The 12,497-nt window shown below is 44.4% G+C and overlaps 1 protein-coding gene across 6 annotated transcripts in view; it reads left to right on the forward strand.

The window, feature by feature from the left end:
• pcdh19 (protocadherin 19) overlaps nt 1-10,457 on the forward strand; it is a 108,512-nt gene extending 98,055 nt beyond the window's left edge. For all 6 annotated transcript variants that reach the window (XM_023990272.2, XM_023990273.2, XM_023990276.2 and 3 more), the window contains exon 5: nt 7,808-10,457. In XM_023990272.2, coding sequence (XP_023846040.1) covers nt 7,808-8,397 — 590 coding nt within the window. In that variant the 3' untranslated portion in view covers nt 8,398-10,457. The remainder of the gene's footprint in view (nt 1-7,807) is intronic.
• Nucleotides 10,458-12,497: the final 2,040 nt, after the last annotated feature.

Consider the following 12,497-nt stretch of genomic DNA (forward strand, 5'->3'; position numbering starts at 1 on the left):
CCTGTACAAAAAATGCCATCGCTGGCTCCGGGGGTATATATAAAACACTGTATGATAGGGTGTGGAAATGTGCCTCCCAGCAAAATAGAATTAGTCGCCAGACAGGGCGCGTGGAAAAACCGTCCCACCAGCCCACCGTGCGTATGTCATCATGACAACGAGCTCGTGCTCGTTACCACTATATCAAGCAGTCCATTGGCTCGCCGCTTCTGCCTTTGAACAAAACAGTGCAGTAGGCAGTGATGACAAAGTGATTTATAAAAACAGCAAATGCTTTTGCTTTTTTTTCTCCTTCTCTCTTCTCTTCTCCCCACCGCAGTTACACAGCTGTTAAACAGATGCTGTTTGTACCAATTTAGAAGCCACTGCATTGTTTGTCAACACCGGTTTGGAGATTCATTCTTTAAAACAGGGGGAACCTGTGATGGAATGCACACGCGCCGGGGGTTGATGGAGCAGCAGAATGAAAAGGGAGGGGGAAAATGGAGGAAAGAGGGGAGAGGAGGCAGGGGATGGTTGGAGGAAAAATGCTCTTCTTGAATTTGGCATGATTTACCGTGTGGCTTTCAAAATAATGAATGAAAACACTACTTGTAAAAGAAATAGGCAACGGCCGTGGTGGTGGTTGTTGGTGTTGACCGGAGATATAAGTTAACCTGTCAGCTTGCGTTAGCCGCCGACAAGCCGCACCCGGGGCGTTCACGGAAGAGACTGGCCTGTCAGACACACTTACCCATCCGCTCGGCAGACTAGGTAGCAAATCACTTCCTTGATAAATTGACTGGTACTAATGCTCCAAAATGGAACCAGCTAGAGCAGCATGAAACCCAGCTCTCATGGTTCCCAATCCGTACGACAGTCTTAACATGGCTTCCCAGCGACTCTAATTTCCTCCATAATTAATAATCTGACTGATGGAAAAGAGGATGAGAGGAAGAGGAAGTCTGGAGGGGTCAGATACAGATAACAAAAAAGGAGAGATTTTTGGGAAGGGCAGATTTAATAAAAGCGATGTGCTGTATGTGAGACAAGAGAGAAAACAAGAGACGAGGAGAGGAAGGAGGAGAGAGGAAGGAGGGAAAACAGAGCATGGGGAGGAGAGATGGACTCATGGATGGGAGGAGGAGGAGGAGGACGGAGTAGAGTGAACCAGATGCTGTTGGGAGTAGGAGGCAGTGGAGGGAGAGGAATGAGTGGAGGGATAGGCCTCGGCTTCTGTGACGGTGCTGGGAGAATGATGGGCTTGTGCGGCGCGGTAAGGGTGCCCCTCCACTGTTTGTAAAAACAAGACCATCACACTCCATCTTGCGCTCCTGTAAGAGCCAGGGCTCGCGGCTGATTAATGGCACCGGCCGACTGAATTGGCTGGCTGGGTTGACAGCAGCGCTTGGACTCCCTGGTGGGTAGTAGTGGGGGAGACTGCCTCACTGGCAGGCCCCGCTCAAGCCCAGTGTTAGGATGGAAAATAGAGTTAGCCCTAGCACTAGCTAAAGCAGACCAGAAAGCGATACCCCTAGCACTAGCTAAAGCAGACAAACCTGTAAAGGCCCTGACCCACTGTGTCTAGGTAAGCCACGACCAAGTTAATCAGGGTTGTGCTCATTGGGGTACTGTTTTCTTCCGTTTTGGTGCCTAATGAACACAACCCAGGTTTTCAGTACAGTCCAAGGTTGCCTGAGAATTCAAATTCAGCTCCAGCACCAACCAACCACACAGACACTCAATTCCACCAGTTCCCTGTTTCTGAAATTCCTCTCTCTAATTTGTCTGCTGAGGGAGCTTCTGCATTAGCGGTTGAGCATTGAGAGGCTGCGGCAACAATTTAGATGTAATCTTGATAATTTAGTGTGTGGCTGGTAGAATGGAAAATGAATATGGAGAGCAATTACAAAACAGCAATTCCACTGTCACAGATAGGGACTGGCACTTCGAGTGCAGGAAACGCAGCGGCTTGGTTTGTGGTGCATGAGGAGTAATGTCACACAGACAGACAGACAGACAGACAGACAGACAGACAGACAGACAGGACAGACAACAGACAGACAGACAGACAGACAGACAGACAGACAGACAGACAGACAGACAGACAGACAGACAGACAGACAGACAGACAGACAGACAGACAGACATGGAGGAAGAGAGGCGGTCCGCCACCAGCCTTGTCCTTAAATGGGTCAGCGGGTGGATAACTGCTCTGTTGATTTCATTCTCATTTCATACCAGTCAGCCACAACCAGCACCACTCATGCAGCGATGTGAAAGAGACAAAACAAAATGGCAACCATGGCGGTTTGCTCTTTCGCTCTCTCTCAGAGACTATTATTTTGTCCTCTCGCAAAGATAATCTTCAAATGCATTGTTTCAGCAATTGGACAGAGACAGCAATATCAACGATGGCATGGGGGTGAAACAACAACCACAGACTGACAGTAGAAAGTAAAGCTTTTTGAGGGCGAAATAAATGAAAAGTTGAAAGTAGCGTCTGATGAATGATTTGGACATGATATCGTCTGACGATTTCCTGTATTTTGGGTCAGCATAAAGTGTTGCTACGGTATTATTGGGTTATTGTAATCATTATAAATTGCTCTAATCATTGCTAAATAAAGTGGTCTTACCCATAGGGAGACTATTAGTATATCCAATTATCTTGAAGCATATATCCTCATCCACCTTTTTCTAATACTACTTTTTATAGACTCTTACTGCTCTAAATTCTTTTTAGGGCTCATCGTTCAGCAAACCCAAACTGACTGAATGGTGTCATACAGAGGATCTCACAGCCCTATGGCCGCAATTAAGCCCTCCAATAGAAACAGAGTGTGCGTAGTCTCCAGAATCTGGGTTTGCATCAAGTCACCACTGGCTTTCTAGTTAGGACATTACTCTGCCTTCCTCCCCCTCATGTTGTAGGATTACATCACTGTTTTGAACCTGGAGGATCTCTTTTTTAACTTTTTGGAGGGAAAACAGTGTTTGTTTTTCAAGTGAGACCACATTACCCTGCCAAACAGGACGAGTTTAGGGGGTAGTCTTTTCTCCATATGATAAAAATACTTCCCTTATGTGTTCACTGTTAGGATATTTCATCCTTAGCCGTTCACCGATTCAGAAGATTCTCTCACTTTTGCTACATTAGCCACAAACAAATAGCCCCTCCAGGTGTGCGACTAGGGAGGATCGTTAAACCCCACTAGCAACGGTAAACTGAGGGATGGCTGTGCAAGGCTCATAGAGCCACCCGCTGACTTCCTATCTGTCGAGACCTAAGGTTGTAACTCCTTCCCGTGAATGAGGATGGGGACAGGAAGTGAGGCGATTGAATGAGCGAGGCTACTAGTGCATGAATACAGCCGAGGATGCTGGAGTGAGGGGGAACAGGTGGGCTCTCTTCTTCATGCTGATGTAAACTGATGTTATTCCAGGTAAAACACAGACGATATCTACCAGGAAATTACGGCTTTTGAATTTGAAGTGGCAATATTTATTAATCGCCAACACCGTTCAACGTGTGCATAAGGACATACATATTTAAAGTGCTCCCCAAAGCCTTTGATACTTTTTGGAACTCCCAATTCGGAATTAAAAGCACAACATTTCCGATTTGTCAGCAGTGCTGAGGGACTTGGATCCTTGTGATTTTGTTATTTTCCCCTTCTCTCCATTTAACTTAATTTCTATTTCAAATCTGGAATGACTGAAAAACACAGGCGAGCTTCCGGCTCCCGACGGAGTGCCCTCAGTAATTAATAGGTATTAAATCCTAGTTAGGAAATGTTCCTACTGATATAGAACCGCTCTGTACTTTAAGTCTTTTTCCCGTAACTGATTAGCAAGCTTATTTTCCTGATGACTTTCAATAGGCATTCACAGCAGGAGGGTGCCTCCTTCTTGGTCTTCCTCTTGGCTTGTGGTGTTTCAGACCTCGGCAGAGCTATAAAGAGCTTTTAATTGCTTTGTTTGTGAGCATTAGATTTAGCTTCTTTAGATTTTTCCCAGTAAGAGATTGGGCTTTGTCAGGGGTTGACCGATGGCCCGTCGCTCTCCTTTCTTTTTCTTTCTTTTCAATGTTGTTCTGTCGTCTTCTAGGGGACCTTTGACAACGACATCTGCTTGTGTGGGGAGCCTCTAAGCAGAGGCAGGATGTGAATGTTCTGTTGATGGCGCTCAGGCTTTCAGAACGATGTCAGTTACAACAGAACCGCTCTCTCTTCGGAGATCCCCCTAAAGGAAGGGGGTGAGAAAAGGGGTTTATTCACTGCTGTTGCATGGACGACTCAGTATAAAGCGTAGTGTTTGATTATGTCTTCTTTGTGTCCTGAGACCATTCAGTCAGGCTGCGGGAAAACAAGTTTCAAATCTATCAATCCAAGTCCCCTGGAAAATAAGGAAGAGCCTCATAAGAGAGCAGAAGTTTTGAAGGGGAGATTGGTATTGTGCAATATGTCAGGTGTTCTATAACCAGTCTCTTGATGCCAGGTGTTCTATAACCAGTCTCTTGATGCCAGGTGTTCTATAACCAGGGTCTCTTTGATGCCAGGTGTTCTATAACCAGTCTCTTGATGCCAGTGTTCTATAACCAGTCTCTTGATGCCAGGTGTTCTATAACCAGTCTCTTGATGCCAGGTGTTCTATAACCAGTCCTTGATGCCAGTGTTCTATAACCAGTCTCTTGATGCCAGGTGTTCTATAACCAGTCTCTTGATGCCAGTGTTCTATAACCAGTCTCTTGAGTGCCAGGTGTTCTATAACCAGTCTCTTGATGCCAGTGTGTTCTATAACCAGTCTCTTGAGCCAGGTGTTCTATAACCAGTCTCTTGATGCCAGTGTTCTATAACCAGTCTCTTGATGCCAGTGTTCTTATAACCAGTCTCTTGATGCCAGGTGTTCTATAACCAGTCTCTTGATGCAGTGTTCTATACCAGTCTCTTGATCCAGGTTTTCTATAACCAGTCTCTTGATGTCAGGTGTTCTATAACCAGTCTCTTGATGCCAGGTGTTCTATAACCAGTCTTTGATGCCAGGTGTTCTATAACCAGTCTCTTGATGCCAGTGTTCTATAACCAGTCTCTTGATGCCAGGTGTTCTAAACAGTCTCTTGATGCAGGTGTTCTATAACCAGTCTCTTGATGCCAGGTGTTCTATACCAGTTTTTTGATCCAGGTTTCTATAACCAGTCTTGATGCCATGTTTCTATAACCAGTTCCTCTTGATGCCAGGTGTTCTATAACCAGTCCTTTGATGCCAGGTGTTCTATAACCAGTCTCTTGAATGCCAGGTTTCTATAACAGTCTCTTGATGTCAGGTGTTCTATAACCAGTCTCTTGATGCCAGGTGTTCTATAACCAGTCGTTTGATGCCAGGTGTTCTATAACCAGTCTCTTGATGCCAGGTGTTCTATAACCAGTCTCTTAGGCCAGGTGTTCTATAACCAGTCTCTTGATGCCAGGTGTTCTATAACCAGTCTCTTGATGCCAGGTGTTCTAACCAGTTTTTGATGCCAGGTGTTCTATAACCAGTCTCTTGATGCCAGGTGTTCTATAACCAGTCTTTTGATGCCAGGTGTTCTATAACCAGTCTCTTGATGCCAGGTGTTCTATAACCAGTTTTTGATGCCAGTGTCTATAACCAGTTCTTTGATGCCAGGTGTTCTATAACCAGTCTCTTGATGCCAGGTGTTCTATAACCAGCTCTCTTGATGCCAGGTTTCTATACCAGTCTCTTGATGCCAGGTGTTCTATAACCAGTCTCTTGATGCCAGGTGTTCTATAACCAGTCTCTTGATGCCAGGTGTTCTATAACCAGTCTCTGCCTCGAGCAGTATGGATAATGGTAAAGCTCAACCCCTTGTTGCCATGGTGATGACATTGACTATTGGTGATGAAAAGCCCTTTTCAAGATGTGGACTTGAGTGTGTTCACAGACCCTGGTAATTACAGACAAAACTTTGGCCACTTGAGCCACCAGTCGATCCAGAGCTTTATTTTCTATTCCTTTTTAATTTCACAATTTTCCCCTGTGCACATCGGAGTGTGTGGGCGGGAGCGGGTATGGATGTGCGTACGAAGAGAGGAAGGGAGTGAGGGAGGGTGTGGCCAGAGTACGCAGACACAGTCAATATGTGTCAAGGTACACAAACCTACACACACACACAGCAAAGCTCAAGGTAATCGTTTAGCACAGCTCTCCCATGAAACATTCATGATGGAATTGACGTTGGTCACCCATGGTCCTGGCTACCCGCTTGGCCTCTTGAGCTCTAGTGTCCCTGGCCATGAACGACCCCCATAATCCTATACTGAGATCAGCCATAGCATGGTTCAAATGGCCCACTAACCCAGCCAGTCATTCAGTCGTGTCAGTCTCATCAGATCACAGTTTATGAGGGAGACAGCTTCGGCAGCCTTGTCCCTGGAAGGCAATCTTTAAATATAGATTGGCACGCCCAAAGCAGAGGTGCCCCTCAGAGTGCAGAAAAGAGGGGAAGAAAACAGATAATTAGTGATTTTAATTAGGTGATCTGTCAAGCTGCGAGTGCCAGATCTAAACGTGTGGCGTGCTGAGGGTCGATGGCAATTCCTTCCCACAATCCCTTCCTGTCACCTTGGGCCTCTCTTGTGGGAGGAGGGCCCCTTGCCCCTAGGAGGCGAGGACCAATCGGGAGGATGAATGGTTAAGGTAAATGACTGTCTATTTGGCCTGTAACATGGTAGCTACAGTATACTGTAGATATTATTCATGTTATATTCAGTCTTTTTTCACAAATGCGACATCCTTTGATTCTCATGACAACACTTGCCCTTGCCATGTGTTCAATATGTCTGTATAAAGCCATTATTTGACATGTGTTCAATATGTCTGTATAAAGCCATTATTTGACATGTGTTCAATATGTCTGTATAAAGCCATTATTTGCCTGCTTTGTGAGTGGGTGTGATTTGGTGAGAGGCTAACACTCTTTGATGGTATTTGTAAACACGAGAGCGTCTTGAATGTGCCCTTGTTAGGTTATCAGTCCAGATGGCCAATAATCAAATATGTATGGATTCAAAGGCCTCAGCATCAAGTACTCACTCGACTGGCCTATGGATAAAAATCCTAAATTACAGTTCTTACTTAGATAACAAAGGCAGAGAAGAGGACGACAGCTCTTCAGTTCCAGACAAGAGTGCTTGGATCTTTTTGTTGTTGTTCTAATGATACAAACATCGTCCTGAAAGCCCTTCCCTCCGACACAAAGGATATGTAGTAATACAGACTTTTTGTCAGCATTAAAACATCATTAGATATTTATAACTCAGCGCCAGATGACAGACTGAGCTAGATGAACTAGGCAGCGATATGGCAACGCAGCTGGTGTCTCTTAGTGGTAATATTTAAACCCTGGCTTTCATCAAGTGTTGCTACAGAAAACCCAATTATGCATGAGCTGGAAATGGACTTTGATTTAACAGTACGTCCTTTAATTGACGCATTAGAAGTGCCTCAAACTTGCAGATCTCTATTCGTCTGGAAGTAACGGCAAGTCTTGTAGTCTTGTGTAAATGGCAGAAACACCAGACATGAGAGAGAAATTACCCACAGAAAATATGAACTGGGGCTGTTTGGGTTCGAATAAACTTTGCTTCATTTTTTTAAAGTCTCTGACATGTAGCTAAATAAAATGAAAGGAAAAGAAAGAATGCATGGTGAAATCCATGAAAGCAAAGTGTCAATGAGTTAAAGTCCTGGCAAATAGGCCAGTTCAACAGACAAATCTAATTATTCCCTTTCATTCCACCCACCCCCTTCTTCCCTCTCTTTGCAGACCCCAGCGAAGGCTTCCACTGCCAGGAAGAGTGTCGTATCCTGGGCCATTCGGACCGCTGCTGGATGCCCCGTGTGCCTGGTCCGGCCCGCGGCAAGTCGCCTGAGCACGGCCACCCACGTAACAACGTCATCGCCCTGTCTATTGAGGCCACCACCGTAGATGTGCCCCACTACGAGGACTGTGGCACCGGCACCATCAAAAGGACTTTTGCCACCTTCGGCAAGGATGGCCCAGAAGACCCCGAGCGGGGCGAGCTAAAGGGCAACAAGCGGACAATGATGGAGTCTCAGGTGTGCAGCCCCAAGGCCAACGGTGGCGCCGTGCGTGAGGCGGGCAACGGGCGCGAAGCAGCCAGTCCCATCACCTCCCCTGTGCACCTGAAAAGCCCGCTGGCCAAGGCGCCATCCGGCTACAACACGCTCAAGTGCCGCGACGCTGAGCGCATCGCCAACCACAGCATGCTGCGACAGCCCGAGGGAAAGGACAGCGAGCCGGCCGTCCGGGAGATCAACACGCTCCTCCACGACAGCGGCCATCTTGAGAAGGAGTCTCCCAGCAGCAAGCGCCTGAAGGACATTGTGCTCTAACGGGCCTCAGGGGAGCCTACACACACACACACACACACACACACTATAAACCAACACGTATATATATACTCCGCCATAGCTGTGTGTACGCAGGAGAAACTCAAGCCGAGGCAAGAAAGAAAGAAAGAGAGACATCTTGAGCATAGTATACAGTACCTAACGACCAGTTCTGACACAGCCCAGATATGGAACCGTACTGGAATATGCTGAGCTTTGTGTTGTGTTCCTCAAGAAAAGTGAAGGCCTTGGATGTGGCTTTGTTGTAGTCGCAGTACATTTCTTGTTTGCTTTTCCGTTTGTTTGCTGCTCACCCCGTCTGCAGCCAGTGGACAGGCAGGTTACTGTTGACTGTGTGACACGCCCAATCGTGCCCCTTCGGCCGGATTCGGCCTCTTTCCCCGCCGAGGCTGGCACTGTTCGAATTTTTGTGGATTGGACACCTACACTGACAGATATAAAAGTACAGTTATGCCTTTTGAACTTTTTTGTATCACTAACTGAGATTGCCTTCATTTGGTTTGCAGTTTGGCTCGGCTGTCAAATCAACTTGTTGTTTCCTTTGTAGAGTGAGCTCACCACAGCGCAACAGCTGACAACAGACAGACGTACACAGGATTGTTCTTCTTTGAACCATTGCCTCCATGCGCGTCTTGAACAGGTGCTCAGTCGTAAAGACGGAATGGAAGGGGGGGAACAGTATTTATGGCTTATCACCGATGGAGCTAAATGAACTCGCTATCTGCCCAGGCACTTCCGTCACGACCGAGATGTATGGGAGAGGGGGGAAAAAAACATTGCTTTAGAAATCTCCTGTGCCCAATCTTGATTGTAGCCAGTGGAGCACAGTTAGGAACTTTGTGCTCTGGTCTTGTACTTTTTCTGAGTTTTGACTATGGGGCTAGAATAGAGGGATCGTCACTCACGTCTTGCTATGTGAACCTCTGTATAGGGTATACTAGTATCATTTTTAATAACCTGTTGTTATGTGACAATCCCTTTAATGTTTTGTTTCAAGAGTAAAAAATAATAATAATAAACATCGGTGTTCAGCTGAAGCTACGGTAGCGTTTGTTACACAAACACAAAAAGAAAAAAACATATGCCAAAATATATTTTATAAATAATTTAAAAATGTATAATGAGAATATTTAATGCTGTGTAGTTATTTTAGTTATTTTATCAGTAAGTTAAACTTGAAATTAACTGGCTTTTTGTTGATTCATTTATTTTTGCTTTTTTATTGATCATGATTCTTTTTTATTTTTGAAATGAACTTGGATTCTTTTGTTTACTGTGTTACCCCTGGCAACTGTTGACTTGCAGTCTACCTTGTTGTAAAGAGTTTCTTATTGGTCAGTTCTTGTGCCATGAAGTTTTTGTGTGGGCAAATAGAAAATGTAAAAACAAAAAAAGCAATTTCAGCAGCAACAGCAGTGTGCCAGTTGAGCTTTGAATGAGATAGCAAAATGAACCAAAAAGGACACAAACAAAACCTTAAAGACCGCTTAATTTATTTAAGTGAGATGAAGAGGTTTAAGATAGTTTTTTCAACTATTGAGATGATTCCAACTATTTCTGTGTCTGTTTTTGGACTAAGGTTCCCCGTAAGTTCCTCACTTCGGAACTGGCCTTAGTGATACGAACCAGAGTAAGGGCCCTGTTGACACTTCAAGTAAGCGACTAAGGATGAAGGAATGCTCAACTGTTGTGTCATCAGGTACCATCTCATTTGAATTGAGTTTGAAAATATAATTAAGAACAAGTCAAATCTTACAATCACAACCAAAACAGATTTGGTGGGAATTGTATGTTTGAAGGAAATTAAGGTCTTTGAAGAACCGTATTGCAAATCAGCAATGCGGTTTTCAGTTGCTTTGCAGTTAAACTATGTACAACATGGAAAATTGTAAATGAAAAAAGGACACATTTGCATACAACGAAATAGATCTTGTAGCTGAATGTCTTTGCTGGTCTCACCCCATGGCTTCTGGCAACATGAAAATCTGAATAATCACTGAATGTATACAGCAGCTTATTATTAAACTATTAAATGTTCTCCACTTTGTTTCCTTGTTTTTCCTGAATGTACAGTATGAGAGGGAAAGTCGTCTTTGATTAACACTCCTCAAAATTACCATCAAATAGCTCATAATGAAATATATGTGTGTTGAAACGATATGAGAGAGTGTGTGCGCATTGTTGTAAATTAATGAGCATGACAGCCTCCCAGCATATTGCAATGATCAATTTTTTTATTATCTTTTGTCTTACCATAATTCGTTCAAATCTATAATGTGATCTTAATATCGTCTGGAAGCCTTCCTTGAAAATGTCATGCTAGTGCATAGAGTGATGACTATTATATTTATCATGATAACATGGAAATTAATAGTTTCTGTTCAGGCTTTGGTCGCAATTAGCATTTCAGGCAGGTGCTGCTCTCTCGTTATAAGTGCTCTGTGACATCATTTTTTTGATATTTTGATTGAATAATTTGAGGAAATAAATGAGGAAGGCCCACCATTATAAGGCGACGGACGGTAGATACACCTCAAGCTTGCAAAGCAAACCAGTCTTTTGGGACTGCTCCAGCCAAAGTGTCCATTTCTAATGGCAGAGCCCTTTTCATTTGCAGGAGTGGGTCACCCATGCCATTTTAGAGGCATTTAACATTCACCAACTCCTCCTTAGATGTCACGAAACAGACATTGAGGCATGTGAAGCCTTGCGTTGCCATTCCTTTTGCATTAGGTGAGTGAGTAATGCACATTCGTACCCAGCAACATAATATCCTTTTGACAGTATTTTCTCCTTACAAACCTTATTAATTGATTAGTTGCCTTTGATGCACTGAAGAGCCTGAAGCTATGAAATAAGTGAAAAGCTATGTCAGGACCTCACTCATCTGCCACTCCTACTCTTTCTCTATCCTTGACATATTCACTCAATGGTGCTTCCACTCTTCACCTCCCCCATAGGTGCAGATGACTCCCTTGGGCGAGTTGTAATGGATTGATGCTCCAAATGAGAAAATGCAGGTTGACAAGGAGACATTCTACAACTACAGCTTAATGGAAGAGGAGGAGGAGGAGACAAAGAAGAGAACCCCCAAAGCATGGGGATAAAATTGATGCCACACAGCTGCCCTCGCAGATAAGTGTGGCGAGCGGGGTCGTTTTTATATTCTCTAGTTAATTTGCCATTGCCTCTCTACCCTCTGGTCAAGCCAACATGAAAGTAGTTTAAAACGTACTCGCTTACAGTCCCATTAATCTATTAGGAGAATCTGGTTTCCTCCAGCTTACTTTTCCTCCCCTACGTCACAGGCAGTAGCATGCTAGCAGTAGCCCTGCCCCCATTCATTTAGATAATTCATGCTGTTCTAATACTGTTTAGACCCCTGGGTTCTTCACATTTACAGTCCTACTCCAGTATCCTTTTCAGCTCATTCATCAACCGATTTACTTAACAAAAGACATCTACATTTTTGGTGTCCTCTGACAGCAGGGTGGGAGGGCTTTCTTCTTTGTTCTATATTGCTCCTCTATTGTTCCTCAAGCATGGAGGAGGCTGATGACACCAGAGGGTACCATCAGGCCAACTCATTGAATGGCCTACTCCATGAAGTTTATTTTTAAATATTTTCTATTAACTAGGCAAGTCAGTTAAGAACAAATTCTTATTTACAATGACAGCCTACCTCGGCCAAATCCGGACTACGCTGGGCCAATTGTGCCCCACAATTGGGACTACCAATAACAGCCGGATGTGATACAGCCTGGAATCGAACCAAGGGCTGTAGTGACGCCTCCTGCACTGAGATGCAGTGCCTTAGACCGCTGCGCCATTCGGGACTTGTGTCTAAGGAAACATAATTTTGCTCAAAACATATTTTTCGTACCCTTAAGTGTGTGTACATTACTCTATTTATACATGGGATATTGTTTTTCAAAAGGAAAATAGCTGGAGTGTGTCTTTAACCTGGAGCTAGCCAGGTTTTACTTTTACTGCAGTGGGCTGAATCAGGATCGAACAGAGTGTTTCTTGGTAGTCTTAAACAAATCTACACCTCTCACATATGCTTATGGGCTTAAAAAACA

Source organism: Salvelinus sp. IW2-2015, linkage group LG6.2 (genome assembly GCF_002910315.2).
Source record: "Salvelinus sp. IW2-2015 linkage group LG6.2, ASM291031v2, whole genome shotgun sequence".
In the NCBI taxonomy this organism is placed as follows: domain Eukaryota; kingdom Metazoa; phylum Chordata; class Actinopteri; order Salmoniformes; family Salmonidae; genus Salvelinus; species Salvelinus sp. IW2-2015.